General features: G+C 35.6%; 1 protein-coding gene across 6 annotated transcripts in view; it reads right to left on the bottom strand.

Moving 5' to 3' along the window:
* Positions 1-27,988, bottom strand: part of LOC123685682 (protein trachealess) — a 186,009-nt gene that overhangs the window by 145,462 nt on the left and 12,559 nt on the right. For 2 of the 6 annotated variants that reach the window (XM_045625482.1, XM_045625483.1), the window contains exon 1: positions 22,389-22,744. The exons of the other annotated variants lie outside the window; for them this stretch is intronic. In XM_045625482.1, coding sequence (XP_045481438.1) covers positions 22,389-22,615 — 227 coding nt within the window. In that variant the 5' untranslated portion in view covers positions 22,616-22,744. Of the gene's footprint in view, positions 1-22,388; positions 22,745-27,988 lie in introns of those variants that run through there. 6 annotated transcript variants of the gene reach the window in all.

Here is a 27,988-nt window from a genome sequence, read left to right as displayed (position 1 = left end):
TATCATTCCTTTCGGAAAACTTTCTAGATATACTCCGAAAATTCTTAAATCTCCAATGTATAGATATTTTCTATTATTTTTTTTGCTGAATTGTACTGCATAAAGAACTGAACTTGAATATCTGAAAATAATAATTGAGCATTTAAAAAGACATTGAGTGTCGAAATTCTATTCGTTGATGAATTGGTATAACTGTTATCTATACTTACGCGGATATTAAGGATCGTCTGCCTTTTAGTCTACGCTGCATTTTATCAGGTCTTGTCGAGTGTGTTTTCCGATTAATACAATAAACGAAATAATCTTGAATTTTGCATTGTAAAGCAATAATACAATTGCATTATTTCTTTACTGAAGTGAAAGATTTCCGGATATTTTCGTGATGACTAGATGAGACAAGATGTTAGACCGCAAATTTCACAGTTATGTCAAGTAATTGGACTGCTCATATCATCTGTGTAGGATGTAAAGTATATTGTCGCTTCTCCTTGATACTAGGTATATTTATACAAAATGACCTTGCATTCTTTACTGACAGTAATTTAGTTCTTGCTACTGTTCATTCAGAATTTCTCATGGTAGGTAATAATATAATGTGATAACCACAAAATAGGGTGATTAACCAACATGTTTACTTATAAAGTCGATATAGGTAATTTAAATACTTCCTGACATAAATGCCAATGATAAATGATCACAAATGACACATAGAGATATAACTTTCAACACACTTCACTCAATAAGTCCCATTTTTTCTTAAAAATTTGATTTTATATCTCAACATAATCACTTTCAAAAGTGATACATGTACCTCTACACTCCTCTAACGTTTCAATATCTTATCTGTGGAAATATTCGTCTTGGCTTCCGAAATATTCCTCAATCTCAGCAACCACTTCATCATTAGAGCCATTTTTTTTTACCTTTTCATTCTTTAGAGGTCTGCAAAAAGGAAGTAATCACTGGAGGCAAGATCTGAAGAATAAGACAGGTATTCAAGCAGTTGGAAGCGCAATTCGTTCAATTTGACTATGGTTTTCAAAGGTTTGTGACAAGAAGCATTGTCTTGGTGAAAAAAAAAATTTCTTGTGGAATTGAAGACGTTTATTCCTAATCTCTGCACTCACTCGATCGAATAACGTTACGTAATATTCACTGTGTATAGTTTCAGCTTTGTCCCAAAATAAGGATGCCATAACCTTGCCAGAAGCGTCGGTGTTGTCGAGTTATCAAGTCATTGCTTCGCTTGCATAGAATCTCTGCCCATCAAAAAACAATTTTGTCGATACACGAAGCTCGTTTTTATCCATTGCTCATAAAACAACAAATGCATTGTCACTCAACCTTCAATATTTCAATCCAGACTTAATTATATTATGCTACTGCAATTAAAGAAGAATATTTCTACCTATCAAAAAACAGTTATATCAATACACGAAACTCTTTTTTATCCATTGCTCAAAGAACAACAAATGTATTGTCACTCAACCCTCAATATCTCCATCCAGACTTAACTCTTTGCCACTGCAATTGAAAAAGTAAGCAAACTGATTCGAAGTCAGTGTTTTCTTTTTTTATTGCAACTTATAAAATATGTAGGTATATCATAAATGATTAAAATATTCAGTGGGTGTTCATGTTTCAGTATATTTTCTGTAGAGGTCACCGGTTTTCCTCGTTCCCTAATGACAATTAATCTAGAATGAAAAATGTTTTCAAAACGGGTCGAACCGACAGGTTTACGATGTAATGTAAAGATATTTTAACAAGCAATTAATTTATCTTGTGCTACTGTGTCAGTTTGGATTTTATATTGGAGTTTTGGCACACGATTCAACCATTCCACGAATATTCCAACAGAGGATGCGAAATTGTCAAATAAGTCTCAAGGTATTTGGGAACAGGCCTCAATTATAAAAACCAAACCAGCCTGCAACTTTTTGAGAGAGGAATGATCGACTGTCTTCTTGGGGCACAATGAATCGAAGGTCAATTATGCCAGGCATTTCTGCAATTGTGTTTTTTTGCCGGAGGAAATATATCTACGAAGACGATTTCTTTGATTTAAAGGAGAACATACATTACAGGATTCATCGTAGTGTAAGTATTACTGAGAATAAAAGTTATTCTGCCTGAATGTGAGACGACAAATATGTTTTCAAGAATTCTAGTAGGTCATTCTAATAAGGTGTAGCTTTTCCTAGCAAAAGCTGCATCTGTGTCTATTCAAGCAAGTTCCGTGTGACGGGCTCAAAGTTTGCCAATCGAAAACACTTATATTAGATCAGTCAGGTCCTTTGTGTGATATCTTATCGCGAGGGTCCTACAGGATTGGCAGCAATTTCCTGATACATGTCACTCGAAGGAAATTGCACAATGCAAACAATTGGCATTATTTCTATTCATCAGTTCAGTGGTGTCGACGTGAACACGTGCGTGCTTTTGGGTTCATCAGAATAAGGATGGGAAATCAATCGAAAAAACCTATTTTTGTGAGCTCTGTAATTTCATTGAAAAAAATATGTTATTTTCTTCCGATAATGATAATTCTCTGACAATTGTGATACACTAGCCCTGACGCTTTGTAATATATCAGCTTGTGAAGGAGATAAGAAATCTTAATTGATGTAAATTTTGAAGCAGCAATTTACATATTCTTCAAATATAGTACGAAGCTTCTGGTTGATCTCTCTAGAAGGTTTTTTATGATATTAATTAATTCATTAAAAAAATTTGTGGCCACAAAGTAGACACGTCTGTAATTAAATACCTTCGAAATTTATATTCATCAAGTGCTAATCAATATGGAAATTTGAAAATTGCTACTGTGAAATATTTTCAGGATATGATTCTTTCTAATCAATGAATAGTTACGAATTATGAGTTAGATCCTAATCATACTACAGAGTTCACAAAAATCTCATCATTGAAAAAAATCAATCTTAGCCATGGAAATCAACGATCTCCGTTTATAAATTCCAAAAATCCATGAAAATTAAATTGCTCACAATTCATATCACGCTCTACTTGTTTCATCCATCTTCTTAACGATGATGATCAATTGCAGACGTATATAAAGCTACGTACATAGACCCACCATGCATATTCAAGACGTGGCGTTGTCAAGTTATTTTAATTAATGAGAACGGTGTTAATTATTGGAAAATAGATTGATGCAGTTCCGTGGCAAGGGTTCAAAACGAGGAAAAATAACGAGATGTTACCCTTGAACTCTGTTGCATATAAATTCAACATGGAACATGGCATAAGATCATTCCACGTTAATTTCTTTTGTTGCTATATCGATTTTATTGTCTTAACTGAACATCCTGTGTAAAATGATAGAATGCCTCTTATGTTCAATACGAAAACTAGAAATGAAAAGTAAAAAACCAGTTAATTCTGAAGGCTGTTCGAGAGTGAAACCACAAACAATTGTGGCTTTGCTTCTTGTTCTGGTACTTATATAATGGCAGAAATACCTCAATACATCTGTGGATGTGGTGAGATAAAACATTGAGCGACATATAAAAATATCAAATACTAGTTTCCTAGTACGACGATTGTGGAAATATTATACCCATAATATGGGATCTTTGGGATATTAGAGACCGAATGTTTTTTTTGGATTATAACTCAATTATCTCATGGGAAATGTACTGTGACAAAGTTATTAAGTTCCTTTCTATGGGATATGATGCTACAATACACCAAAAGTTTTACACGCAACGAATTGAATGGTTTAGAAAAAATATAAACCAATCGGAATTGAATACAGAATATCTACTTAGGACTTCTGTTAACCATTATTTTTTGTCCAAACGATTTCAATTTAGTGGATACACATTCCATTGTTTCTTAGGATTAAAAACTACATTTATTGCAAACTGAAACGCTGGGATCATCAATATATGCCTTGAAATCTAAGTGAATGTGCATTGACGACAGTACACCATACAATGAAAGGATCTTTACTTCACTTTTGAGAATATTTCTTCTTCATTCACAGAAGAAAACACTAAAGATATTACACAATCCGAAGTTCTATGAAACATGCACAGAAATCTTATATTCTTCAATAAAATCATTGGTCTATTCAGTCATTACAAGTATAGTAAGAGCAGATACGAGAAAAGAACACAGGAATATAAATATCCAAGATGTAGATGAACAACATCACAGAAACGATTGAAAGATAGATGTATAAAGCTCTATAACAATTGGCCACCTAATATACAGAAAAAACCACAAACTGTTCAAAAAGGAACTATAAAAAAATCTTGGTTGCTATATAACCATAAACGTTGAAAGATTAAAGTGTAGGTAACTGAAACTTTGTATCTAGGACTATCTACTGACTTTGCTTCATTTTTATTTGTGTTTGCAACTTGAAATAATTTGAACAGAAGATTATTTACTCGTATTATAATTATTATAATGACCGAAGATGGATCCGAACCATGAAAATGACAGTTCGAATCATTGTATTCAAATCCTGTGGTCCAAAATCGGATTCTGCTTAGAATTGAATGATTTAAGGTGCTTGCCTATTGTAATGAAGTCAAATCTGAGATGCTATTCAAGATTGAACTTGTTATACAATCAAAATTGTTGAATAAAATATAATCACATTTGGGATTAGCATTCGATTTTCTTATTCAATATGTCGAAAGTATGCTCAAACCAGTTTCAAGTAATTCGACCACACATGAAAGATATTTATCGCATCATATCTTTCCAATACTTCAAACTCGCTGCAGCTAGGCGAAGAATTTTGTCATGTTATGTACGAGACTGCTTTATACATCATTAATGACTTCGTAGCCTCATTTGATTGTACTCATTCTGCAAAAATCTCGAAAAAATGCCACCAATTCTCTGTAAGCTGATTTGCGTCGGAAACATTCCCTAAAACTATTGAACGTGTGTTAAATCTTAATTATTCTTTTCTGTATCTTATACAGGGTGATTCACCGAAATGGCCTATTAGACGTTTATGGAAAACTAATCATAATGTTGAGCTGAAATTTTGCATATTGGGGTTTAAGATAATGATCTTTCTCCCAGGAATATTTTTAGATCTTTACTACTTCCGGTTATACCGAAAGCAGACTACTATTTCCTTATTTCAAATGGCACACTCAGTAGATTATTGAATCAATAGAAGAATAGGGAAAGACCATTGTATCAAACCCCAACAAGCAAGTTTTCAGCTCAAGATTATGATCAGTTTTTCATAAACGTATAATAGGCCATTCCTAAAACTTGTAACGGGTGTTTTTTTTCGAGGTATATAACTTTGAGTTGGCATTCCTGTTCAAAATGGCGAACGATTTAATAGCTGTCAAGTGATTTATTCTCAGTTTGGTTTGGCAATTCATCATGAATAGACTCACGCCTGAACAACGCTTGCAAATAGTGCAATTTTATTTCGAAAATAATGGTTCTGTGCGGAATACGTATCGCGCACTACGTCCATTAGCGATGAAGCGCACTTCTGGCTGACTGGCTACGTCAACAAACAAAACTGCCGCATTTGGAGTGAAGCTAATCCTCAAGTGTATGTCACCGTTACATCCAGAAAAACTGAATCATTGGTCCGTACTTCTTCAAAAACGATGATGACTAGAACGTTACAGTCAATGGTGATCGGTATACAGCCATGATTACTAACTTTTTCATTCCTGAATTGAACAACCATGATGTCCAGGAGCTGTGGTTCCAACAAGACGGCGCAACATGTCACATAGCTCGTGCCACAATCGATTTATTGAACGACACGTTTGGTGACCGCCTAATTTCACGTTTTGGAACTGTGAATTGGCCTCCAAGATCTTGTGATTTAACACCGCTAGACTACTTTCTGTGGGGCTATGTAAAGTCATTGGTCTATGTGGATAAGCCACAAACCCTTGACCATTTGGAAGACAACATTCGCCGTGTTATTGCCGATATACGGCCACAAATGTTGGAAAAAGTCATCGAAAATTGGACGTCTAGATTGGACTACATCCGAGCCAGCCGTGGCGGTCATATGCCAGAAATCATATTTAAAATGTAATGCCACAAGATTATCTTGCGGATAAATAATTTTTATGTCAATCCATCGTTGTTTTATTGCAATTTAAAGTTCTATAGCTCTAAAAAACACCCTTTATAAAGGTCAAGTTTCTATTGGAAGAAGAAAAAAATTTGCACTTCAAATTAAAATATCTTTGATTGAATGAGGAATCCGTCTCTTACTGGACACCCACTTTATTACCATGATTCGGTTCTAGTCGACTTTTTCTGTGTTTGAAAAATGTTTTGCAGAATAATCATTTTCAACAAGTTGATGCAAATGATTAACATGACTAATCTAAAATAAGCTCCATTCTAAATTTCAAAGCCCATCCTTCCCCAAAATAAAATTTTACGATAAATCGAAAACGGAGCATCTTTCCAATTCTGCGGAGAACATAATACAGTTGATCCATTTCTATATTTGGGCTATAACGGAGAATGTCTAAAAAAAGAACGAAAGGTCTGCCTGAAAAAGGATTTCAATGGAGGCATTATTTTCAGTAAATAACATTTTCACAAGATAGAAAAGCCAGAAGCTCGACAATATGATCATTGAACCGACTTCTGATATCGGTAGCAAGCAACAGGGATGATCTGAAGGAGCAAAGGTCTAATGCATATAAATTGATGTCTAGGTTTTAGCACTCTCGATATCAGATCGTTTCTGGCTTGCGATGGGATCCTACAGGGGAGACGGATATACAGGATGATTCAAGAAGTAAGAGGATAATACCAGTCTTCGTTTCTCCACATAGAACATCTTTGTTTCCCTTTTTTATTAAGTAACGGATAGAAACAAAATTGGAATTGAATAAATCCATACTTGTATCATACTACCTTTTTTTCGCATTAATGCCTAGTAGCCAGATGCGTGTCAAAATTTCGGAATATTGGTTCACTTAAGCATAAATTTTTCATGTATCTTTATACGTGAGAATTTTATGCTTAATGTATATTTTCACATTGATTTCAAGTATTAGAAAAAAAAATATATTTCCGTGGAAACAGATCCGAACAAGTTAAAATTTGTTGAATGCATAATTTAACGTTAAGGAGTAGTAAGTAACGGCTTGGCTTAATTTTCAAGCTACTTGGCTAGAGCTTGACTTGATTTCAAGTCGCGCTCAAATCAAGTAGTAGTTTTTCAATCTCAAGTCAAGTCAAATATTTATTTATCAAGTACTTGATTTTCAGTAGTTCTTTTGTTTAGTGTCACATCAATAAAAATTATGAAATGAGAAGGAACCATGCAAAAAAAAAACTTTCATTTATTAAACTTATTGTATAATAGAACCGTAGGAATCAACTTTTTTAAATAAAAATATAAATTAAACCACTATAAATCATAACAAAATAAAAAATAACGAAAAAATGAAATTTCTTAATATTGAGAAACCTCCAAGCTTTGTTTGATTGCATCATTTTCCATCCAGAATCAAAGACACATGAGGCATCTTATAGATTTGTCGCCTAAGCTATTGCGGATTTTTGTAACTGTAAGAGCAGCTCTAGATAATTGTCTTTCAACAGGACCAGAAGATACTGAAGATACTGATAAAACATTCTTGAACACTTTAACCAAGTTTGGAAAGATATTCCTGAAACTACCAAAATCTACCAAAAGATTTTATAGAAATGTGAGAAAACTACTAATGAAGTCAAACTGGCGAATGCTTCAGTCTCTCGGCGCTCGAGGAATCCGCACATTCAATCTAAACGCACACGAGATTGCAGAAATATATGCCGTGCGACGCGTGCATATTAAGCTCAAGAAATATCAAGTAGCTTGATATCAAATCAAGCAATCAATATCTAAAATCAAGTGAAGTCAAGCTCAAGTATGTAATTTTCACGAGCTTGGTTTTCAAGTCAAGTAGTTGGTTAAAATATCAAGTACTTGGCTTAATGAATCCCTGAGGACCATCCCTAGGCTGAAAATTCAAAAATTACAGACATCTTGACGTAATTATAGAGCTCCATCTTCGAGGAACTAACTTTCAATAAAAATAAGAATAAATAAATAAGATATCTGAAATACATAACATAAGTGAGAGTTGTCAACCTAACCTAATCTAACCCTCAAAAAAATAAGAATAAATGAATAAGATATGTGAAAATCTTAACGTAAGTAAAAGTTGATTGGGTCATTCGTGATTCTTTGAAAAAGCCGATATGATATTGTTCCAGCAAACAGTCTGTATAGGCTGTTAACTGAAAAAGTGGAAGTAACACCTTTTGGATATCGTTTGGTTCCACTTGATTCATCTTCCATTAATGAAAGTGGATAGATTTCATTTCGGACAAGCCAGAGATAGTGGACAACGGCTACCGTTCCTCTTTACAGAAGAACACAAAGTCGTGTTCCATATAAATATCGTTTAACGAATGCGCCAGAGGCAGTTGGAATGTTTTGTTGTGACAAGCTGTAAAAAACAGTGAGAACGGCGCCACTTCAAGTTGACTTTAAGAGGGCGTGTAGAAGAAATATAGGGAGTCGAGCCATGCCGCTTTGCCTAAGAAAACATGAGATTTCAATTAAAACGACACGTTCAATAATGAGGCCCCAGATTTATTGTCTTTGCCGATTAATAAGCCTACACGAATGCAACGTCTATCACGCAACGCAAGACCTCATCTTCTTAACTGTTATTATTATTGGTTTCATACTTTACTATGGGAACTGTAGCCTGGACGGCATTGCCGCAAAATCTTCATGTCAACACAGGGTGTTAACCTTTATCGCAAATTTTCAACCAAAGTCCCACTCAAATCAACAGGATTTCCCGAAAACCTTCACTTTTTGATATATTAAAAAAAAAGAATATATCAAATAAGGAATGTTTTGGCACGATGATGTTATCATTTCAATTAAAAGTAATAATTGATAATAATAGAGTCAACATCAATTAATAGACAAAATTGAACTCCCTAAAATTGTTATTTCAATTGTAAATGTTAATTTGTATATCTATTTCACAGAAGAGTAAGAGATAAGATCTATGATTACCTGTTGTGATTGATATCTGTGTGAATACGTATCAGAGAAACAGTTTCTGTCAGTTAGCTTACAAGTTTTGAATTTTTTGAACTATAAGACACTGCCGAGGAAAAATTGTATTGAAAATACAAACGTTCCGAAAGGTACATCTGTTTTTATGTTAATTTAGTTATTTTATTCATTAACCGTTTACTCAATTTATACAGTTTTGGATAAAGTATTTTTCTTTTGATAGTTTTTCAATATTTCATCGATTTGGAATTGTATTTCTAGACTAGAAAAGTTATATCAAAAAGTGAAGATTTTGGCACAATGATTTTATCATTTCGATATTAAACTTCTTCCTTTTTTACTCGTCATTGATCGATAAGATCTTCACCAATTTCAAGAAAATAATTGATGTATTGTATTTTATGATAGGAGCTTATAGACAAAATGAATTTGCGCAAGCAATACAAGGAAAAGTAATCTTTTATTCATCCCACGTATGTCAGTATGAAACCTGTCAAAGAAAAACCTTACAAATGAACCTAGTATGCTAAAAATCCGCTGGGTTGTAGGGGGAATATCCTCGAAGAATCCTTAAATAAGCAGCCAATAATTTTTCATAGCCGAATATGGACACTTCATGTTTACACTTGTAACATAGGGTGAAGAAACGCCACCCTCGCTTCGGCAAGGTATCATTAATAATTCGTTCAAGACAAATACTCTTTTAATTAAAATGGGTGTAAAAATTCGTTTCGAGGGCAGAAAAAAATATAAATTCTTATTACAAGCTGTTGCGACAGTGCCGAATTAATGTAAATACTTTTGACTCAATGACTCTCCCCGTGACGTTAACTGAGTAGGACTAGGGGTGAGAAGATCTCCAGTGTTTTAAAGAATAATCGGATCGTGCGGGCCCCTGCCGAAAAAAAAAATCAGACTTGCAAATTTTGATTGCACCCTTCACAGTCCGTAAAGACATTAGCCTCTTACATTTACACCGGGACACCCCCTCTTTAAAATATACGGCTCTCAAAAATTATTTTAAAGGAATTATAGAAACAGTTGTTGGCAAGTGCCTTTCCCTCTGTTCGCGATAATTTTTTCGCAGTTCCGACATCCATTGATATTTTTATGACGGAAATTACTGAACGGGACGCCATGGGGCTGGAATGTATGTCCCGCTTTAAGGGAGGCGGGCTGAAACATTTGCGTATCAATGCGAATAATCTTTGGGACGGCGTGGAAATCACGAAGGTTTTCAATCGGAATTTTTTATTTTTCGTTGCCTCCATATTACCCATATTTTAGTGCATCGCTGGAAAGTCCATTGAATTATGTTAGATTACATAATTTTGTGCAGTTTAAACTTGAAAGACGAAAAACTTGACATCGAAAACACACTTGAGATGAATTTTGAAATTGGAGTCATCGAAAATGAACTAAATGACAGATAACGTTGGAATTCCGGTTGTGTATTAGAGAACAGTAGCGCCAATTTAACGACAAACAGTATTACGAAACTACCTTCAAACAGGCTTTTTTTAAATAATCATTTTTTGCAACTCTATTGACTTGAAGATTATATGGATATTATTATTATAATAAGTGTTAAATAAGCAAGTATTGATATTTATGAGAAATATACGGAATTTCTGTTGAATTTTCCGTAGTTAATAACAATTACAAATACTTCACGAATTTTTTCGATTATGTTTGAATTACATACCTTCTTACTTTATGAACCACAATTAAAGTGTTCTGGATAAACTCATTAGTTTCGGAATTTTGAATATTGAACTAATATCTGTTAAAAAGACCACTAATAGAACTGTCAGAAAAAAGTATCGTAATTATTTTATAGTAACTTGGTTACCTTGAAGTAACAGGCCAATTGAAAAGTCCCCGGTCTACCATAATAAAATAAATTTTTTTGGCAAAATCCGATTATATGATTCAACAAAGTTGCGTTAGAGGACGATACAGCGATTATAGCGATCTTCCAACTTTTCGATACCATTTTTATAGTAAGATTTGTCTTTCGCTTCAAAATAGGCCTCAGTTTCGGCGATTACTTCTTCATTGGCGCTGAATTTCTTTCCAGCGAGCATTCTTTTGAGGTCTGAGAACAGGAAAAAGTCGCTGGGGGCCAAATCTGGCGAATACGGTGGATGCAGAAGCAATTCGAAGCCCAATTCATTTCATTGTTTTCATTGATTTGTAACACGGCACATTGTCTTGATAAACAGCACCTTTTTTTTCTTCAAATGGGGTCGTTTTTCAACGATTTCATTCTTTTTACGATCCAATAACGCTATATAATATTCGCTGTTGATAGTTTGGCCCTTCTGGAGGTAATCAATGAATATTATACCTTGCGCATCCCAGAATACTAATGCCATAACCTTGCCAGCTGACTGTTGTTTTTCCTCGCTTTGGATTCGGTTCATCGTGTGCATTCCACTCAGCTGACTGTCGATTGGACTCCGGAGTGAAATGATGGAGCCATGTTTCATCTATTGTCACATATCGACGCCAAAATTTAGGTTTATTGCACTTCAACAGCTTAAAACAGCTTTTGATCGAATGTGAGCTCGCGCGGCACCCATTTTGCACACAGCTTTCTCATGTACAAATATTCGTGAATGATATGATGTACACGTTCAGATGATATCTTCACAATGTCTGCTATCTCGATCAACTTCACTTTACAGTCATTCAAAATTTTTTTGTGGACCTTTTGGTTTTTTCGTCGGTGACAGCCTCTTTTGGACGTCCACTGCGTTTGCCGTTTTCGGTGCTCATTTCACCACGTTTAAAAATAGCATACCAATCAATGATGGTTGATTTTCCTGGTGCAGACCCCGGAAACTCTTCATCAAGCCTAGGTTTTGTTTCAACTGTATTTTATCCCTTCAAAAAGCAATATTTTATCAGCATACGAAATTCTTCTTTTCCATGTTTTTTCAAATACCAAAGTAGCTACGCTCACAACGCAATATCTCACAAACTAATAGTTGGACTGCTGTCAAATTTTGACACGTATCGTTTGAATGGTTGAAGCCATTTTGCCCTTTTTGAAAATTGCATGAAATTAACGAAGAATTCATGAACGACTTTATTCAGTAAATCAACTCACTATTCGTCGTATTGTAGACAAATTTGAACACACGATACAAGAGTACCAGTACCAAGTACTGAGTCATAATTAGTACCACTTTCAAATTTGTCTACAAAACGATGAATAGTAAGTGAATTAAAGGAATAACGTCGTTCATAAATTCTTTTCAAATTTCTCTCAGTATTCACAAATAAATACTAATTTTGATAGAATACTTACACAATTTCTGATTGTTGTTGAAATGTATATCATTCCATGAGTGAATTGCATAACCTACTGCTAAAAAATGACATAAAAAATGTCAAAAAATGATACCAAGTGCTGCCATTATAATTAATTTAAATTGTATCATTCCTACTGGAAGAACTCTTGAATATATTTCTCATAGAGCATTTGAAAAAGCAACTTGAGATGAGTTTTTAACTTCTTTTTTCAAAGAGTATTTAGATAATCCAACTAGCTTCAGATAATCTACAGGAAGTGAGTAACTATTTTTTTTCTAAGACTTTTTTTGTAATTCTGCTAATGTACCCCTCTCTCGATTAATGAAAATTTCAGAAAAGATACAACATCTTTTAGAGCAAGTCCTAATCCGTATTTAAATATTAAATAAACCAGCGGTTTGACTGGTTAGGAAACTAAATAAAAAATTGCTCAGAGGGGGTAAAGTGCCACCCGTGCACTGAGCTCTTTGGCGGCTGCTATTCTTAAGGGTTTTATGAGTCGGGATCTAAGATATTCATGAGAGGAATCCGGATGAGGAAAACATCACTTTGATTTTTACCCCGGAATATAATATGAATATGATAACGCTGAAACGGGGTTGGACTAATCAAAATGCATAGCTTACGCTTTTGGCGTTCGCGCTAAGAGCAAATAAGAAGAAATTAATGTGGAGCTTCCTCTCCTTCGATAATATATTCTTAGGACGGTCGTAAGTTTTCGAAAATTTGAATTTTTATCTTTTCGGGGTATCGGATCCATTTCGTCATTTCTCTCTACTCTCGATTATACTGCAAGCAGCGTATCGAGGCAGTATTTTACGATAATTCAGGTAGCAATAAATTATTGTTCAGTTTATTTCAAATCAGATGCGAAAAAACATACCAAAGAAATCTCCTAAATGGTATTAGGTCAATTGAAAAGTCCCCGGTCTGATGCACAGATGGCGATATGATTTTTAGTTAGTACCAACCTTCAAATGATATATGTCAAAATTTGACAGCAATCCGACAATTAGTTTGTGGGGTAATGCGTTGAGAGTGTAGCTACTTTTGTTATTTGAAAAAAGATGGACAAAAAATAATTTTGTGTTGCTTTTTGAAGCGAAAAAATGCAGTTGAAGCAAAACCTTGGCTTGATGAAGAGTTTCCGGGGTCTGCACCAGGACAATCAACCATCATTAAAGGGTATGCTAAGTTTAAACGTGGTGAAATGAGCACCAAAAATGGCGAAGGCAGTGGACGCCCAAAAGAGGCTATCACCGACGAAAAAATAAAAAAAGGGCACAAATAATTTTGAATGACTGTAAAGTGAAGTTGATCGAATTAGCAGACATTGTGAAGATCTGAACGTGTACATCATATCATTCACGAATATTTGTACATGAGAAAGCTGTGTGCTAAATGTGTGCCGCGCGAGCTCACAATCGATCAAAAGCAACAACGTGTGAATGATTCTGAGCAGTGTTTGAAGCTGTTTGACTGCAATGAACCTGAATTTTTCGTCGATATGTGACAATGAATAAAACATGACTCCATCATTTAACTGCACACGATGAACCGAATCCAAAGCGAGGAAAAACACAACAGTCAGTTGCCAAGATTATGGCATCAGTATTCTGGGATGCGCAAGGTATAATATTCATTGATTACCTCCAAAAGGTAACCAACAGCGATTATTATATAGCGTTATTGGATCGTTTAAAGGATGAAATCTTTAAAAAACGGCCCTATTCGAAGAAAAAAAAGGTGCTCTTTCATCAAGACAGTGTCACAAATCATTGAAAACAATGGCAAAATTGCATGAATTGGGCTTCGAATTACTTCTGCATCCACCGTATTCGCCAGATCTGGCCCCCAGCGACTTTTTCCTGTTCTCAGACCTCAAAAGAATGCTCGCTGGAGAGAAATTCAGCGCTAATGAAGAAGTAATCGCCGAAATTGAGTCCTATTTTGAAGTGAAAGACAAATCGTTCTTAAAAATAGTATCGAAAAGTTGGAAGATATATATTGAATAATAAAATCGAATTTTGCCAAAAAACTGGACTTTTCAATTGGCCTGTTACGATGTGAAAGAACCAGGCATGACGAAAAAATTGTCACCGGTTGATTTTTCTTTTTTTGTAGAATATGTTCTACAGGCTGCCGCCTGGTCCTCTTCTATTGTAAAACCCTATACTAACTCAATTTCGAAGAAACAAAGAGAGACCAACTGAATGCGAAAAAAATTGTCGATAGAAATACTTTGTTTGAAAGAAAGGAGCAATAGAACCAATATTTTCCCATAGATATCTCATTACAAAACAAAACTTAAGTGCGAAATCTGAAAAGCAAATTTAGGAATTCTTCGTGGACCTGGAGATGTAGTACACAGCAAGTGGTGGTTTAACGGAGCATTCTGTTAAATAAACATTATCTCCTGACCAGCTAGCTATATTCTTCTTTATATCTTCCGCGAACACACTGAGTTAGAACAGGTGCTTCGGTGTCCAATATTTGATGTTAGTAAATAAACGGAATGCTTGTGCTCTGGGCTCGTAGAATCTCGACAGCTCCGTATCTTTCTTGTCATCTCTTGCACAGCCTCCCGAGGTTGTCTCAAGGTAAAGACGTTCTTGCTATAAATGACTCTCATTTTTGACGGCGTCATCTTACCGAAGAGGTGAGAACACAGCGAATTATGCACAAATTGTCGATAATTATACTGGCCTTTTTTCGAAAAAATATAACTTTCCACCAACATAGATAATATTTCTTGAATCACGTTACAAGAATATGAAACCGAGCTTTGATTATTTCATTATAAAATGAAATACAGTATCATAAAGCGAAAATATGATGTTATTTTGTGAAATAACTGACGTTAAATCCCTTCATTTTAAATTGAGTTTCATCAAGCCAAGGAGCTTGACATTTTAACCAATTACTTGACTTGAAAATCAAGCTCGTGAAAAATTACATACTTGAGCTTGACTCAACTTGATTATAGATATTTATTGCTTGACTTGGTATCAAACTACTTGATACTACTTGAGCTTGATATGCACGCGTTGCACGGCATATATTTCTTCAATCTCGTGAGTGCCAGTGTGACTTTATTAGTAGCTCTCACATTTCTATGAAATCTATTGGTAGATTTTGGTAGTGATATTTTCGGTTCTTTTATACAATAAGTCGAATAAGTTTAATAAATAAAAGTGTTTTTTGCAAGGTTTCTTCTCATTTCATCATTTTTTTTATTGACGTGACACTACACAATAAAACTGCAAAAAATCAAGTAGGTTGATATGATTCAAGTACTTGATAAATAAATACTTGACTTGAATCGAGATTGAAAAACCACTATTTGACTTGAGCTTGACGTGAATTCAAGTTAAGCTCAAGCCAAGTAGTTGGAAAATCAAGCCAAGCTGTGGGAATCCCTAATTGTAATATTCCATCTCATTTCCAGTGATAGATCTTTGCAGGGAGGAATACTTTGAAGTCTATACCTATCACTTTCAATTTTCGATTATATATCTCAAGTGTTTACCGATTTTAGTTTGAGATAATACCACATTTTCTGCTTCAGCGGAATCTTTCCGCGAAAATGTTATTCAAAGAAATAGAATATAATCGTGTTTGTTTATCTCTGATCTCTATGCATTTACTAGACTCGTTATGCATTTCCAACACGTGTCGACTATTTTACGATAAGAATAATTCAATTAGTTGTCACTCAAGCATCAAGTAGACAGGTTCATTAATTTTTTTTTTATTCACTCATTTATGTTAAATACATGTTATTACGTTTCTCGTCGATCTTTTGATTCGAAATTATGCTTCGGAGACATTGGTCGTCTTGAGCTCGAACCTTCAAGATATGTTCAACTTCAAGTCGAGTCTCACATTATTTGTCATTTATATGAACGTAAGATCACGATTGTTCCTTTACGAGAACTGAAATTCATGTGAAAATTTGATTCTCATCATTTTTAGCCGAGATTGCCTACTTGATCATTTCTATGAATTTTAATGAAGTGTCTCATTCGTTTCATGATTTTGATGAAGAATCAAATGGACGTCTTTGAGAAACCGACAACGTTCATGAGAAAACAGAAGCATATTATGTGTACCTAAATCAACTCTTCCAAATTTTATAAATTTTTTGAGCCAGTTCCGAATCGACTTGGAGCCCGATCAATCGCTTAGACTAAATATACTGAGTACTTCAAGCCATGTTTCCAGAAATAAACTACAGTATACAAAAAAAATAATTACTTCAATCAAGAAATGAACTTACAAAAAAATTATAGAAAGCATTGCATCAAATTTTTTCTGAATTAAGTTAGGTGTTCTGAATGGATCTGATTTGATAGTTTATGATTGAATTTGTATTATATATGAGAGGATATATTAATTACTAACAATTGGATTTGTTGGTTAAACTTGTTAATTGATTTTAACTAAATTATTATTATTATTATTTCACTGAATCAGGGTCGTTGCGGCTCTGTTATCCTTCCGGGAACTGCGACCAATTTGAACTTTTGTTCTTAACCCTACATATTCATACAAACCCAGGGAGGACGTCAATACAGTAACGAAACAAAGGACATCCTCAGAAGGCTTAGCTATTACTTCGTGAGTATCCAGAACTGACTTTCCTATGTGAGTGGTTCTTAGGCCAGGCAGTCTCGTACATTTGCACACTATGTGCTTCGCTGTTTCGACCTCCTTTCCACAGAGCCTGCAAATCTCATCTGCTGACTTACCCATACTTCACAAAAGATATATGCACTGACATTGTCCTGTAAGCAGTCCCACCATTACCCGAAGCTCAGCTCGTGGTAGCTTCAGTAATTTATTTGCCTGCGCAAGACCCTGAGTGTTTCTCCAGAAGGTTTTTCTATTGTCCCACTCCCATTGTTGGTCCGTTGCCTTACATTGGCCTTTTCCAAACCCACAGGAGGGCTCAGGACCAACAGGTGTTAACTTTCATGTCTTTTCTGTAAGTTCATCGGTTTTTTCGTTTCCTTCAATACCACAATGCCCCGGTACCCATAGTAGAGTTACTTTATTTCCTCTGGCCAGTTGCTTTATGGTATTACGGTACTCCCATGTCAGTAGAGACCTTTGGCTGTATGATTCCAGGGACCTCAGCGTGGCCTGGCTGCCTGTAGTGATGTAAATGTAAGACCACTTAAGGTTTCTTTCAAGACACTCTTGGTCGCAAGTATAGACAGCTAGTGTCTCGGTTTGCAAGATAGAGGGACTTTAAATAATAAATATATATCTATTGCATGTTATTAAACCTCCACAAATAAAGCAGAATAAGAAAATATCAATTGGTGTCTTTTATGAATTTTTATGATTGTACGTTAGAATGTAAAAGATTCTAGCCTGAACTTTAGACAAGTTCTTCAAGCAATCATTCATTGGTATTCAAGCAAGTTAACACGACTGTATGTGGTGTCGCAAACACTCCATCATAAAACTTTTCAAATCTGATGACTAATCGTAGATCTTTGTTCCGCTGCAATCCAAAAAACCAACCGTTTCAAGAAGTAACAGTCAGCTTAAGAGAGTCGACATGGTGATAATAACGACTATATTTGTCCCCATATCAGCTCGTGGAAAAATTGAATTATAGCCGATCGCGGATAACGCCAACAGTCGGTAAAATCACAGTAAGAGTGATAAGTCCCATGAAAGCCACAGGCAGGAGGCAACTATGACGGATAACAGCAAGCAAGGTGCATCCCATAGCCGCAATTAGGGTTATTAATCCATTCGACTAAGATTGAGTGGCAAAAGGTAAGAAGTCCAAGGGTTAACAAATTGAGTTAAGTTCCTGCGGCGAGAGTGAGACAGCGTATAGGTGAATAATCTGGTGTGAATATGACAGACATGCTGGGTAGATTAGGAGACGCCCGCTGAGAGAAGGAGCCGCTGGAAAAAATGCCATAGCAGGAAGACTAGGAAGGCAAGCAGCGGGTGTGCCACCCCACTGGGGGCGGTATTGAATATGTCCGATCGGAGGTGATTTCAATTAATATGACTATATTCAATTCTGTCCAAGAGGTAATCAATTCGCTTCGTGTTATTTCTGTTTCACTGTGTGGACATAGCTGGAGGTGGTATTTCAGTATGAAGCATTAGCGTATTCGTCTTCAGATTTATACAGGGGTCAGTTCGGTTGTTGGTTTACAATTTTTCTCCAAATGTAGCTCTGATTGTGAGATTCATATGAAGGGTATTTTTTTTAGAGCTATAGAACTTTAAATTGCAATAAAACAACGATGGATCATTCGATTGACATGAATTTTACTTATCCGCAAGATAATCTTGTGGCATTACATTTTGAATACGATTTCTGGCATATGACCGCCACGGCTGGCTCGGATGTAGTCCAATCTGGACGTCCAATTTTCGATGACTTTTTCCAACATTTGTGGCCGTATATCGGCAATAACACGGCGAGTGTTGTCTTCCAAATGGTCAAGGGTTTGTGGCTTATCCGCATAGACCAATGACTTTACATAACCCAACAGAAAGTAGTCTAGCGGTGTTAAATCACAAGATTTTGGAGGCCAATTCACAGGTCCAAAACGTGAAATTATAGGCGGTCACCAAACGTGTCTTTCAATAAATCGATTGTGGCACGAGCTGTGTGACATGTTGCGCCGTCTTGTTGGAACCACAGCTCCTGGACATCATGGTTGTTCAATTCAGGAATGAAAAAGTTAGTAATCATGCCTCTATACCGATCACCATTGACTGTAACGTACTGGCCATCATCGTTTTTGAAGAAGTACGGACCAATGATTCCACCAGCTCATAAAGCGCACCAAACAGTCAGTTGGATGTAACGGTGATTCGACATACACTCGAGGATTAATTTCACTCCAAATGCAGCAGTTTTGTTTGTTGACGTAGCCATTCAACCAGAAGTGCGCTTCATCGCTAAACAAAATAAAATGGACGTAGTGCGCGATACATATTCCGCACAGAACCATTATTTTCGAAATAAAAATTGCACTATTTGCAAGCGTTGTTCATGAATTTAACGTCAACTAGATGGACTTGGAAATCTTGACCCCCCCTTGAATAAATCCTATTCCCTCTTTGGTCCCCCTATTTTTGAAAACTAGCGTCGTCACTACTGATTAGGTTCACAAACTGGGATAATCTTTCTGGGCAACTAACTTACGATTCTAATGAAACGTTTATGAATATAAGGAAAGATATTCAAATGTACAAAAAGTGATTTAATTTGCGCAATACTTAAAAGCAATCTAAAATTGTGGAAAGAATTCACAAGATAGAAAGGGCGGTAGGGCATACAAAGTTTCAGTATTGCATTACAAATATGTTCCGCTGAAAAAATTTGGAATTTAACAGTAACTAGTTTCGAATCCAAAATCGTAGGAATTTTTTCATATGTTGAATGTGTGAACATCGACTAATTCGAAAGCGAAGGTAGTTTTTTTTTTCGTCTTTGTGAAATACATAATAATGATTGTATCCCTTTTTCAAAGGGAGCAATAGGGGTTGTGTTATTTACTATACAGACGGCAGATAACTGTTCTCTATATTCTAACGTGAAATTTGAACATATTATGTTATTTCATCTCAAGTCTACTTTGGGACATTTAAAAAGGATATAAACACATCGAAAGATTCAAATTATGCAATACGAATGGAATTTCGTGTGCGATGCGCTGAAAATATTGAAGAATTGGTCAGGAAAGAACAACCACCGTATTGCCCTGATACGGATTCAACAGACTTTTTCCTCGTTACAAAATCAATAACAACCTTTTGCTCTTGGAAAAAATTCCCTGTGAGTACAAAAGTCATTTCCTGGAAGAGCATTCAAAAACGTTTCTATTATTGAATTATTCATTGGTATTATTTCGAAAGGGTCTTAATTTAAGGGCGGCGCAACAAATTTGGGAAAAAGATACATCGTTTGTGGCGCATTCGCCATTTTGCATGCTAATAAGGTTGAAGTGGTTTTTTTTTTCTATAAAGTATTTTAACTCATGGTATTTTGAAGTTTTGCAATCCAGATTGAATGTCATTGGTACTGAAGCTAATGAAGCTGCAGTAAGAACGGTATTTGAAGTTCTCCCTATTTGTTTCATGAAAGAAACTTCGAAATTTGAATGAAACTTGAAGATCTTGAAAAGTATGATTCAGGAAAACGATGAAATACTGTTAATTCACGATTAAAAGCAAGAACTAAATAATTGATCACTTGATGTGATAATTCACCCCCAATACTTCTTAAGTCAACACATGCTTAGAGGAGTAGAGGATGGTGGGCTATCTGATTTCTCACAGAAATATATATTCCAAATCATCTTTCTGCTTATTTGATAATAACTATTTCTCGATAGGAACTGAACGATTGCTCATAAGTTCAATCCATATAATTGTTACGAAAGTAATTATGCTTAACTGTCAAAATCACCTTGATTATATGTTCGAAAGAGATTGCTCAACCAGAGCAACTTACAGAGTTACTTTATAACTATCTTAGTTACTTTATAGAAATGTTATTAACGTTGAGTAACTGATTTACTATATTTAATTTGCCTTAATTTTTTGTCAGTTTTTGGTTAAAAGTATACTGATACTTTTCGAAGAGAAGTGTATGCTATAAGGTACTTCAAAAAGTAATAAGCCTATGAGGAAGTGAAAGAGTATGTATCTTGTATATATAGATATTTCAAAATGTTACTTAGGAAGTATTCGAATTCCTCTTTCAAAAGAGTTGCTAGAAACTCAGAATATAATAGAATAGATAGATTATAGATATAAGATACCTTTCGAAAGTATTTTAGTTACTTTATAGTAATTCTACCTACGTTGAAGTGTCAGATTTACAATATTTGAATTTTTTTTTGGCAATATAGATTAGAAGTACTTCTGATACTTTTCGAAGGGAATTGTATGTCGTTACTGAAAAAGTTATGAGTCTCACTCTACTTATGAAAAAGAGAAAGAGTATCTTGTATACAAGTCACTTAGGAAGTATGATATATATAGAATGAGTACCCAGAAACTAAGATAATATCTTATGAATATAAGATACTGTTGAGAGCATATTGGGTACTTTATAGCAGGCATGTCAAACTTGACATCGGTGGTGGGCCAAAAACGCCAAAATTGAAGAACCGGCGGCCGCAAAACAATGTTGTAGGGGGGCATATGTTTGGATATTAGATTGATTTTCATTGATTCTAATCAAGATTCATTATATAGATTACTACCCTTCCAAAAAAAAAAAAATATATTGATAATCTGTACAACAAAAATACTACACTATTATGGAGTATTCATTAAAACTTCAGAGTGGAACACAATACAAAATAGGTATTTAGGTTTTTTCTCAGATATTTGACATTTTTTATCCTTAATTAAGCTGTCCATTTGTGCCGCAATATTTGCTTATTTTCAGAATAGATTCAAGCCTAAGAAAAATGCTGAGATTTTCGACATGCTTACTTCAAAGTAACCTTACTAACGTTGCAGTATCTAATCTACTTTATTTAAGTTGCCTTAATTTTGGCAGTATCAGTTTCGAAAGGAACTGTATGTTGTTACTTGATTCATATAAAAATCAAAGAAAATCTTATGGGTAGATTGAAAAAGTTACTTAAGATGAGTACTCAAATTTCTCGTTCGAAAGAGTACTTAGGGATACTTAAAAAAATTACTTGAAAGCTATGATTATCTAATCAGCAACAGCAATACAAATCCAGAAAGAGTTGTTAACGTTCCTTCAGCTGTGACAATCTTCGAGCAACATTCAATCCACACTCCAACACTGCCAAAACAAACTCTACCAACATGAAAAATTCCTGTGAAACTCGAAGCATATCCTAATGGGGGGTGTAAAATAACAGATAAGGGCAATATCTACACGTGCCCATCGGACTTTTATCACGTGGCCGGCCCTGTTTATATCGGCAGGAGCAACAAGTGTGCCGATAATACATAAACTCACCGATAGTAGGGAAAAGCCTGTGGCATGTGGAGGTCCATGGGACCTGGGGGTGTATGGTGCGGGGGGCCGTAGCCGTGGTGGTCTCCGGTCTGCATCATGGTACCAGCTGCAGCCGCCGCCGCTGCCGCAGCCGCCGAATGGTGCCCCAAGACGGCCGCCCAGGGCGAAGACGCGAAACCGCCTGGATGATCCAGCTCGAAGGTGCACCTGGTCACACTCGGGTGCATACAGCACTGCACTAACACTGCATGCCACTGTCACTGATTTTTTTCTTTTTTTGACGGCACTACCTGGACTACTACTGGTCTCGCACGTGTGAAGGCGAGCACGGATACTCGGCCATTGATCGCGCAACGGCTGAATGAGATCCAAGAGTTGGCGAAGGCGGAGTTGCGATGAAGCGTGCGTGGCCTACCGTCACGTGACTGCCTCTTTGCCCTTCCTTCGAGACCGACGTAACCCGCCTTTCGGACTCCCACTCGACGTCTCACCTGGTGCGACGCCCGACGTCATTTCGAGACACCTGTACGGGGACTGTACGAAAAACGATGGACGGGCTTGTGCGTTGGACATCCCTTACACGTTCCTATGACAGCAGAAAATTCTGTGATCGGAATTCTTTTTCTTCAAACAAAAATCCTTGGCTTTCGCAAAAATTAATAATGTTTTCAACAGTAATTTCGGATGAGTAGGGATTCATGGCTTGGCTTGATTTTCAACTAAAGCTCAAGTCAAGTAGCAGTCTTCAAGTCGACTTGAGTATTTATTTATCAAGTACTTGAATCATATCAAGCTACTTGATTTTTAGCAGTTTTATTGTGTAGTGTCACATAAATAAAAAATGATGAAATGAGAAGGAACCTTGCAACTGAAAATATCAACTTTTTTGAAATAAAAACAAAAATTAAATCCCTATGAATCATAACAAAAAAGGGACTATTAAAAAAATAAAGTTTCTAAATATTGAAAAACCTCCCTCCAGGCTTTGTTTGATTGCATAATTTTCCATCCAGGACCTAAGACACATGAGGCTTCTTATAGATTTGTCGCCTAACCTATGGCGGGTTTTTGTAACTGTAAGAGCAGCTCTAGAAAATTGTCTTTCCATAAGAGCTGAAGATGCTGGCGTTGATAAAAAATCCTTGGCCATTTTGGTTGAGATCGGAAAGATATTTCTGAAACTACCAAAATCTACCAATAGATTTCATAAAAATATGAGAAAACTACTAATAAAGTAACAATGGCGAATGCTTCACTCTCGGCGCTCAAGGAATCCCCTTATTTAGTCTAAGCGCGCACGAGATTGCAGAAATATATGCCGTGCGACGCGTGCATATCAAGCTCAAGTAATATCAAGTAGCTTGATATCAAGTCAAGCAATAAATATCTAAAATCAAGTCAAGTCAAGCGCAAGTATGTAATTTTTCACGAGCTTGATGTTCAAGTCAAGTAGTTGGTTAAAATGTCAAGCTACTTGGCTTGATGAATCCCTACGGATGAGTCACACTTGGAAAAAGATCATTTATTATAAGAATCTGCAAGTGGTTGACCAAGTATTAGGGGAGAAGTTCTCGTAGTGGTAAATCTTTACAACAGTAATTGCCAGTGTCTGAAACGCCAATCAACGTAAAAATCCATCTACTTACAGAGACCGTCCGAAAATGACACTCAGATTCATATGTTGGACATCCCCTACACGTTCCAATAACAGGCGAAAATTTTATGATAGAAATTCTTTTTCTTTAAACAAAAATCCCTGGCTTTCGCTAAAATTTATCTCATTTTCTACAGTAATTTCATTTATTCTTGGCATATATACAGTAGATCTGCCAGTTCGAACCGAGATCAGTCTCATAATTAAATAATTAATTCCTGACATCGAGATTGACGTTTCGATCACAGTCGAAAATTCTATGATGGGATGAGTCAAACTTAGGAAAAGATCATTTATTATAATAATCTGCAAGTGGTTGACCAAGTATTAGTGGTAAATCTTTACGACAGTAATGGTTGGTTTCTAAAACGCCAATCAACCTAAAAACCAACTGACTAGCTGTCAAATCTATGGCCATGTGTTATTTGAGTTACTGAAAGTATGGTTTGATCATCCTGTCAGTGGTCAAATATTGCACAAAATTGTACGTCAAGCTTCATTTTGGGTTCTGAAACGCAGTTTAAGGCCTAATCGGAGATCAAACTAATTGGTTATGTTTAACTTGCAAGAGACAGGGCCGCCGCCAGGACCGGCATACCGGACATTCTGCCGGGGCGCCAAATTGTAGGGGCGCAGAGTCAAATAATAAAACAAGACATACATCTTGATACAAATTATTTCTTAGAAAAATACCACTCTTTATATTAAAATAAAAAATTGTCAAGTGCTAATTTTATTGAAATCGAATAGGCGCTCTCAACTAGCAATGAAAATTTAAGTAGGTACTATAATTCACCTTTAAGAACATCGTCTCTTTTTACTATAGAGCATCGTAATTTCGATGGAATTCGTAAGATGCCTGTAAGAAATAACAGAGACTCCTGAAGTGTTGAATTATATAGAAGTTGATCTTATTAGTTTGGTCAAGCACATTCATCCAAATCTACTTATCACACAAACGAAAAATATATAAAAAAAAATATGTCATTTTTGACGTATTTTAAATCGTTGAATTTTGCACTGTTCTCTCTAATATTTTGATCCCTAACTCCATGACATTTTTTAATCACGTTTTGACAGATGTTGAGAAGGTGGATGAATTAGTAACGGACCAAATACCGTTACTTAAATTTTAGCTGAAGGGTCTCCAGACAGCAATAATTTTCTGGATTGCCCTCGTAATCGGTTGGTGTGTCCCAGACCAACACCCCGTTTTGTCACGACCTCAACGGTATACTTTACTGCCCTTTCTAATTCAGAATTTCAAGACTTACCAACTCACTTAATAATGCTGAACAACTCCAACACGTAAGAACAACTGATAGCACGTTCCCTCTACCCCTGGCATAACTGACTCAGTTTTCATGCTTGAAATTCCTGAAACGTAAATCCCTTACTGCTGTTTCCACACCTAAGAACCGTCAATGGATGGCTATCCTCACTTTTCTCCACAAGTATCGTCCGAAATGTGAAGATGCCAAAGTTAGGGTTCATCAAGTTTGTCGACCAGGAAAAAAAAGATGACCAATAAGCAGACGCTTGCTCCAGGAGAACATTTTGTCCAAATGTGTGTAATTTTCGAATGTTGAACTGAGAACGGTCTTAAATGATTGCTTTCTTCGAGAAGAATATCATGTCTTCAGGGTCCGAGTTAGGGATTCGTGGCTTGGCATGATTTTCAAGCTAATTGGCTTGAGCTTGACTTGATTTCAAGTCAAGCTCAAGTCAAGTAGTAGTTTTTCAATCTCAAGTCAAGTCCAGTATTCATTTTCAAATAGTTGAACCATATCCAGCTACTTGATTTTTAGCAGCTTTATTGTGTAGTATCAAATCAATAATAAAATTATGAAATGAAAGAAACCTTGCAAAAATACTTTTATTTATTAAACTTATTGTATGAAAGAACCGAAAATATCAACTTTTTTGAAATAGAAACATTTATCAAATCACTATAAATCATAACAAAATGAAAAATAATGAAAATATAAAGTTTCTTAGTATTGAGAAACCTCCAGGCTTTTTGTATGTCATAATTTTTCATCCAGGATCTAAGACACATGAGGCATCTTATAGATTGGTCGCCTAACCTATTGCGAGTTTTTGAAACTGTAAGAGCAGCTCTGGAAAATTGTCTTTCAGCAGGAGCTGAAGATGCTGGCGTTGATAAAAAATCCTTGGCCATTTTGGACGAGATCGGAAAGATATTTCTGAAACTACGAAAATATACCAATAGATTTCATAGAAATGTGAGAAAACTACTAATAAAGTCACAATGGCGAATGCTTCAGTCTCTCGGCGCTCAAGGAATCCCTTTATTTAGTTTGAGCGCGCACGAGATTGCAAAAATATATGCCGTGCGACGCGTGCATATCAAGCCCAAGTAATATCAAGTAGCTTGATATCGACTCAAGCAATAAATATCTAAAATCAAGACAAGTCAAGCTAAAGTATGTAATTTTCCACGAGCTTGATTTTCAAGTCAACTAGTTTGTTATAATGTCAAGCTACTTGTCTTGATGAATCCCTAAATCCAGTATTCAAGTTCGTTAATGAGAAAACACCATTTGTTTTCTGCCCTAATTTAGTGCCGATGATATATAATCCAAAGGAAAAGTCGAAATTTTCAAGCATGCTTTTTTTTTGTATAATGTGATAAACTTCATTTTATCGAAAGTATCATCAATAAAGTAATTGAAGTGAGCAAAGGCTCCTGAATTATCTTATATTTTTCGATTAACGACTCATCAAGACAATCCTTCAATTATCATTCCTTGATATGCTTCTTCGACATGTGACATTTTAAGCAATTCACATTGATATCAATTTTGTAATGAGTCTTCAAGCGACAGAATTGGATATCCAACCAACAAGTCTGGATGGCTGGAAAATATGCTTCACTGTCAGAAACTCTAGACGCAGAAGCACGCTGAAAGCAATGAACAGTCTGAAGATATGCTTGCTCTAATTTGAGAAACTTTGCTATTATTGATGATTGATGATTATCGACAAAATCAGATTGTAATTGAAAGCACATTGATATATTTGACAGCCATTTCAATTATGAAATCATTGTCCTATGGAATTACATACATAGTAAGAGTAAAGTATCGTGAGTACAAAGATCTTAAATTGAGAATATGAAACACTCTGAATGAATTAAAGAGAAATAACTCCATTAATGGATTTCGTGTACGCAAAACTGGTATTATTATGAGGTCCTAACCTCATAATAAGAGCGGAAAAATAAATCATTCAGGTTCTCAAGCCCAGTTCTCACAGAAACCTCTTCAATTCTAACATATTTCTCAGTGGACATTTCTTTGGTAAAATAATGAACCAAAACACTGGAGTAGTAGACACAAAATCCCACTGTATGTTCACGTTTTATCGTGAATGAAAAATACCGTAAAAAACCCTAACTCAACATGCTTATTATTCTTGGTTTTTCCATGATCTTATCTTTATTTTGGTAACAGCGTGCCCATATTCTCTCACACTCGTCGAGAAGTGAACGTTCCTACAAAACCTGTACGAATTCATTCATAAAATTAATTTGGTCCCAAACAGTAGCACTGGACCAGACATCTTAGTACTGAAGAGTAGTAGATCCATCATAATTTGATACATATCTGCAGTACGTGAATCTGGGAGTAATACATAAACCTGTATAAAATGTAGTCGAGAATTAGATTTTGGTTGTAGATTTGAAAATGGATGTGAACTTTTTTATATGAAACTGATCTATATGACTTTTGATATATATACTGGAGTTATTTTAAGGAGCAAGATGAAATGGCATCATCACAATAATTTCAATGTGGGCTAAAAAGTTAGGTATAGAATGACGTGAGTCAGAATATCTTCAGTGTGTAACACATTGACATCATGCAATAATTCAAGGAATAACCTATTGTTTAGATTCTCTTAGATGATCTCAATTGCAATG

Source organism: Harmonia axyridis, chromosome X (genome assembly GCF_914767665.1).
Source record: "Harmonia axyridis chromosome X, icHarAxyr1.1, whole genome shotgun sequence".
Classification (NCBI taxonomy): Eukaryota; Metazoa; Arthropoda; class Insecta; order Coleoptera; family Coccinellidae; genus Harmonia; species Harmonia axyridis.
Note: the sequence above shows the minus strand (reverse complement) of the source record. Positions and strands in the feature narration are given on the sequence as shown.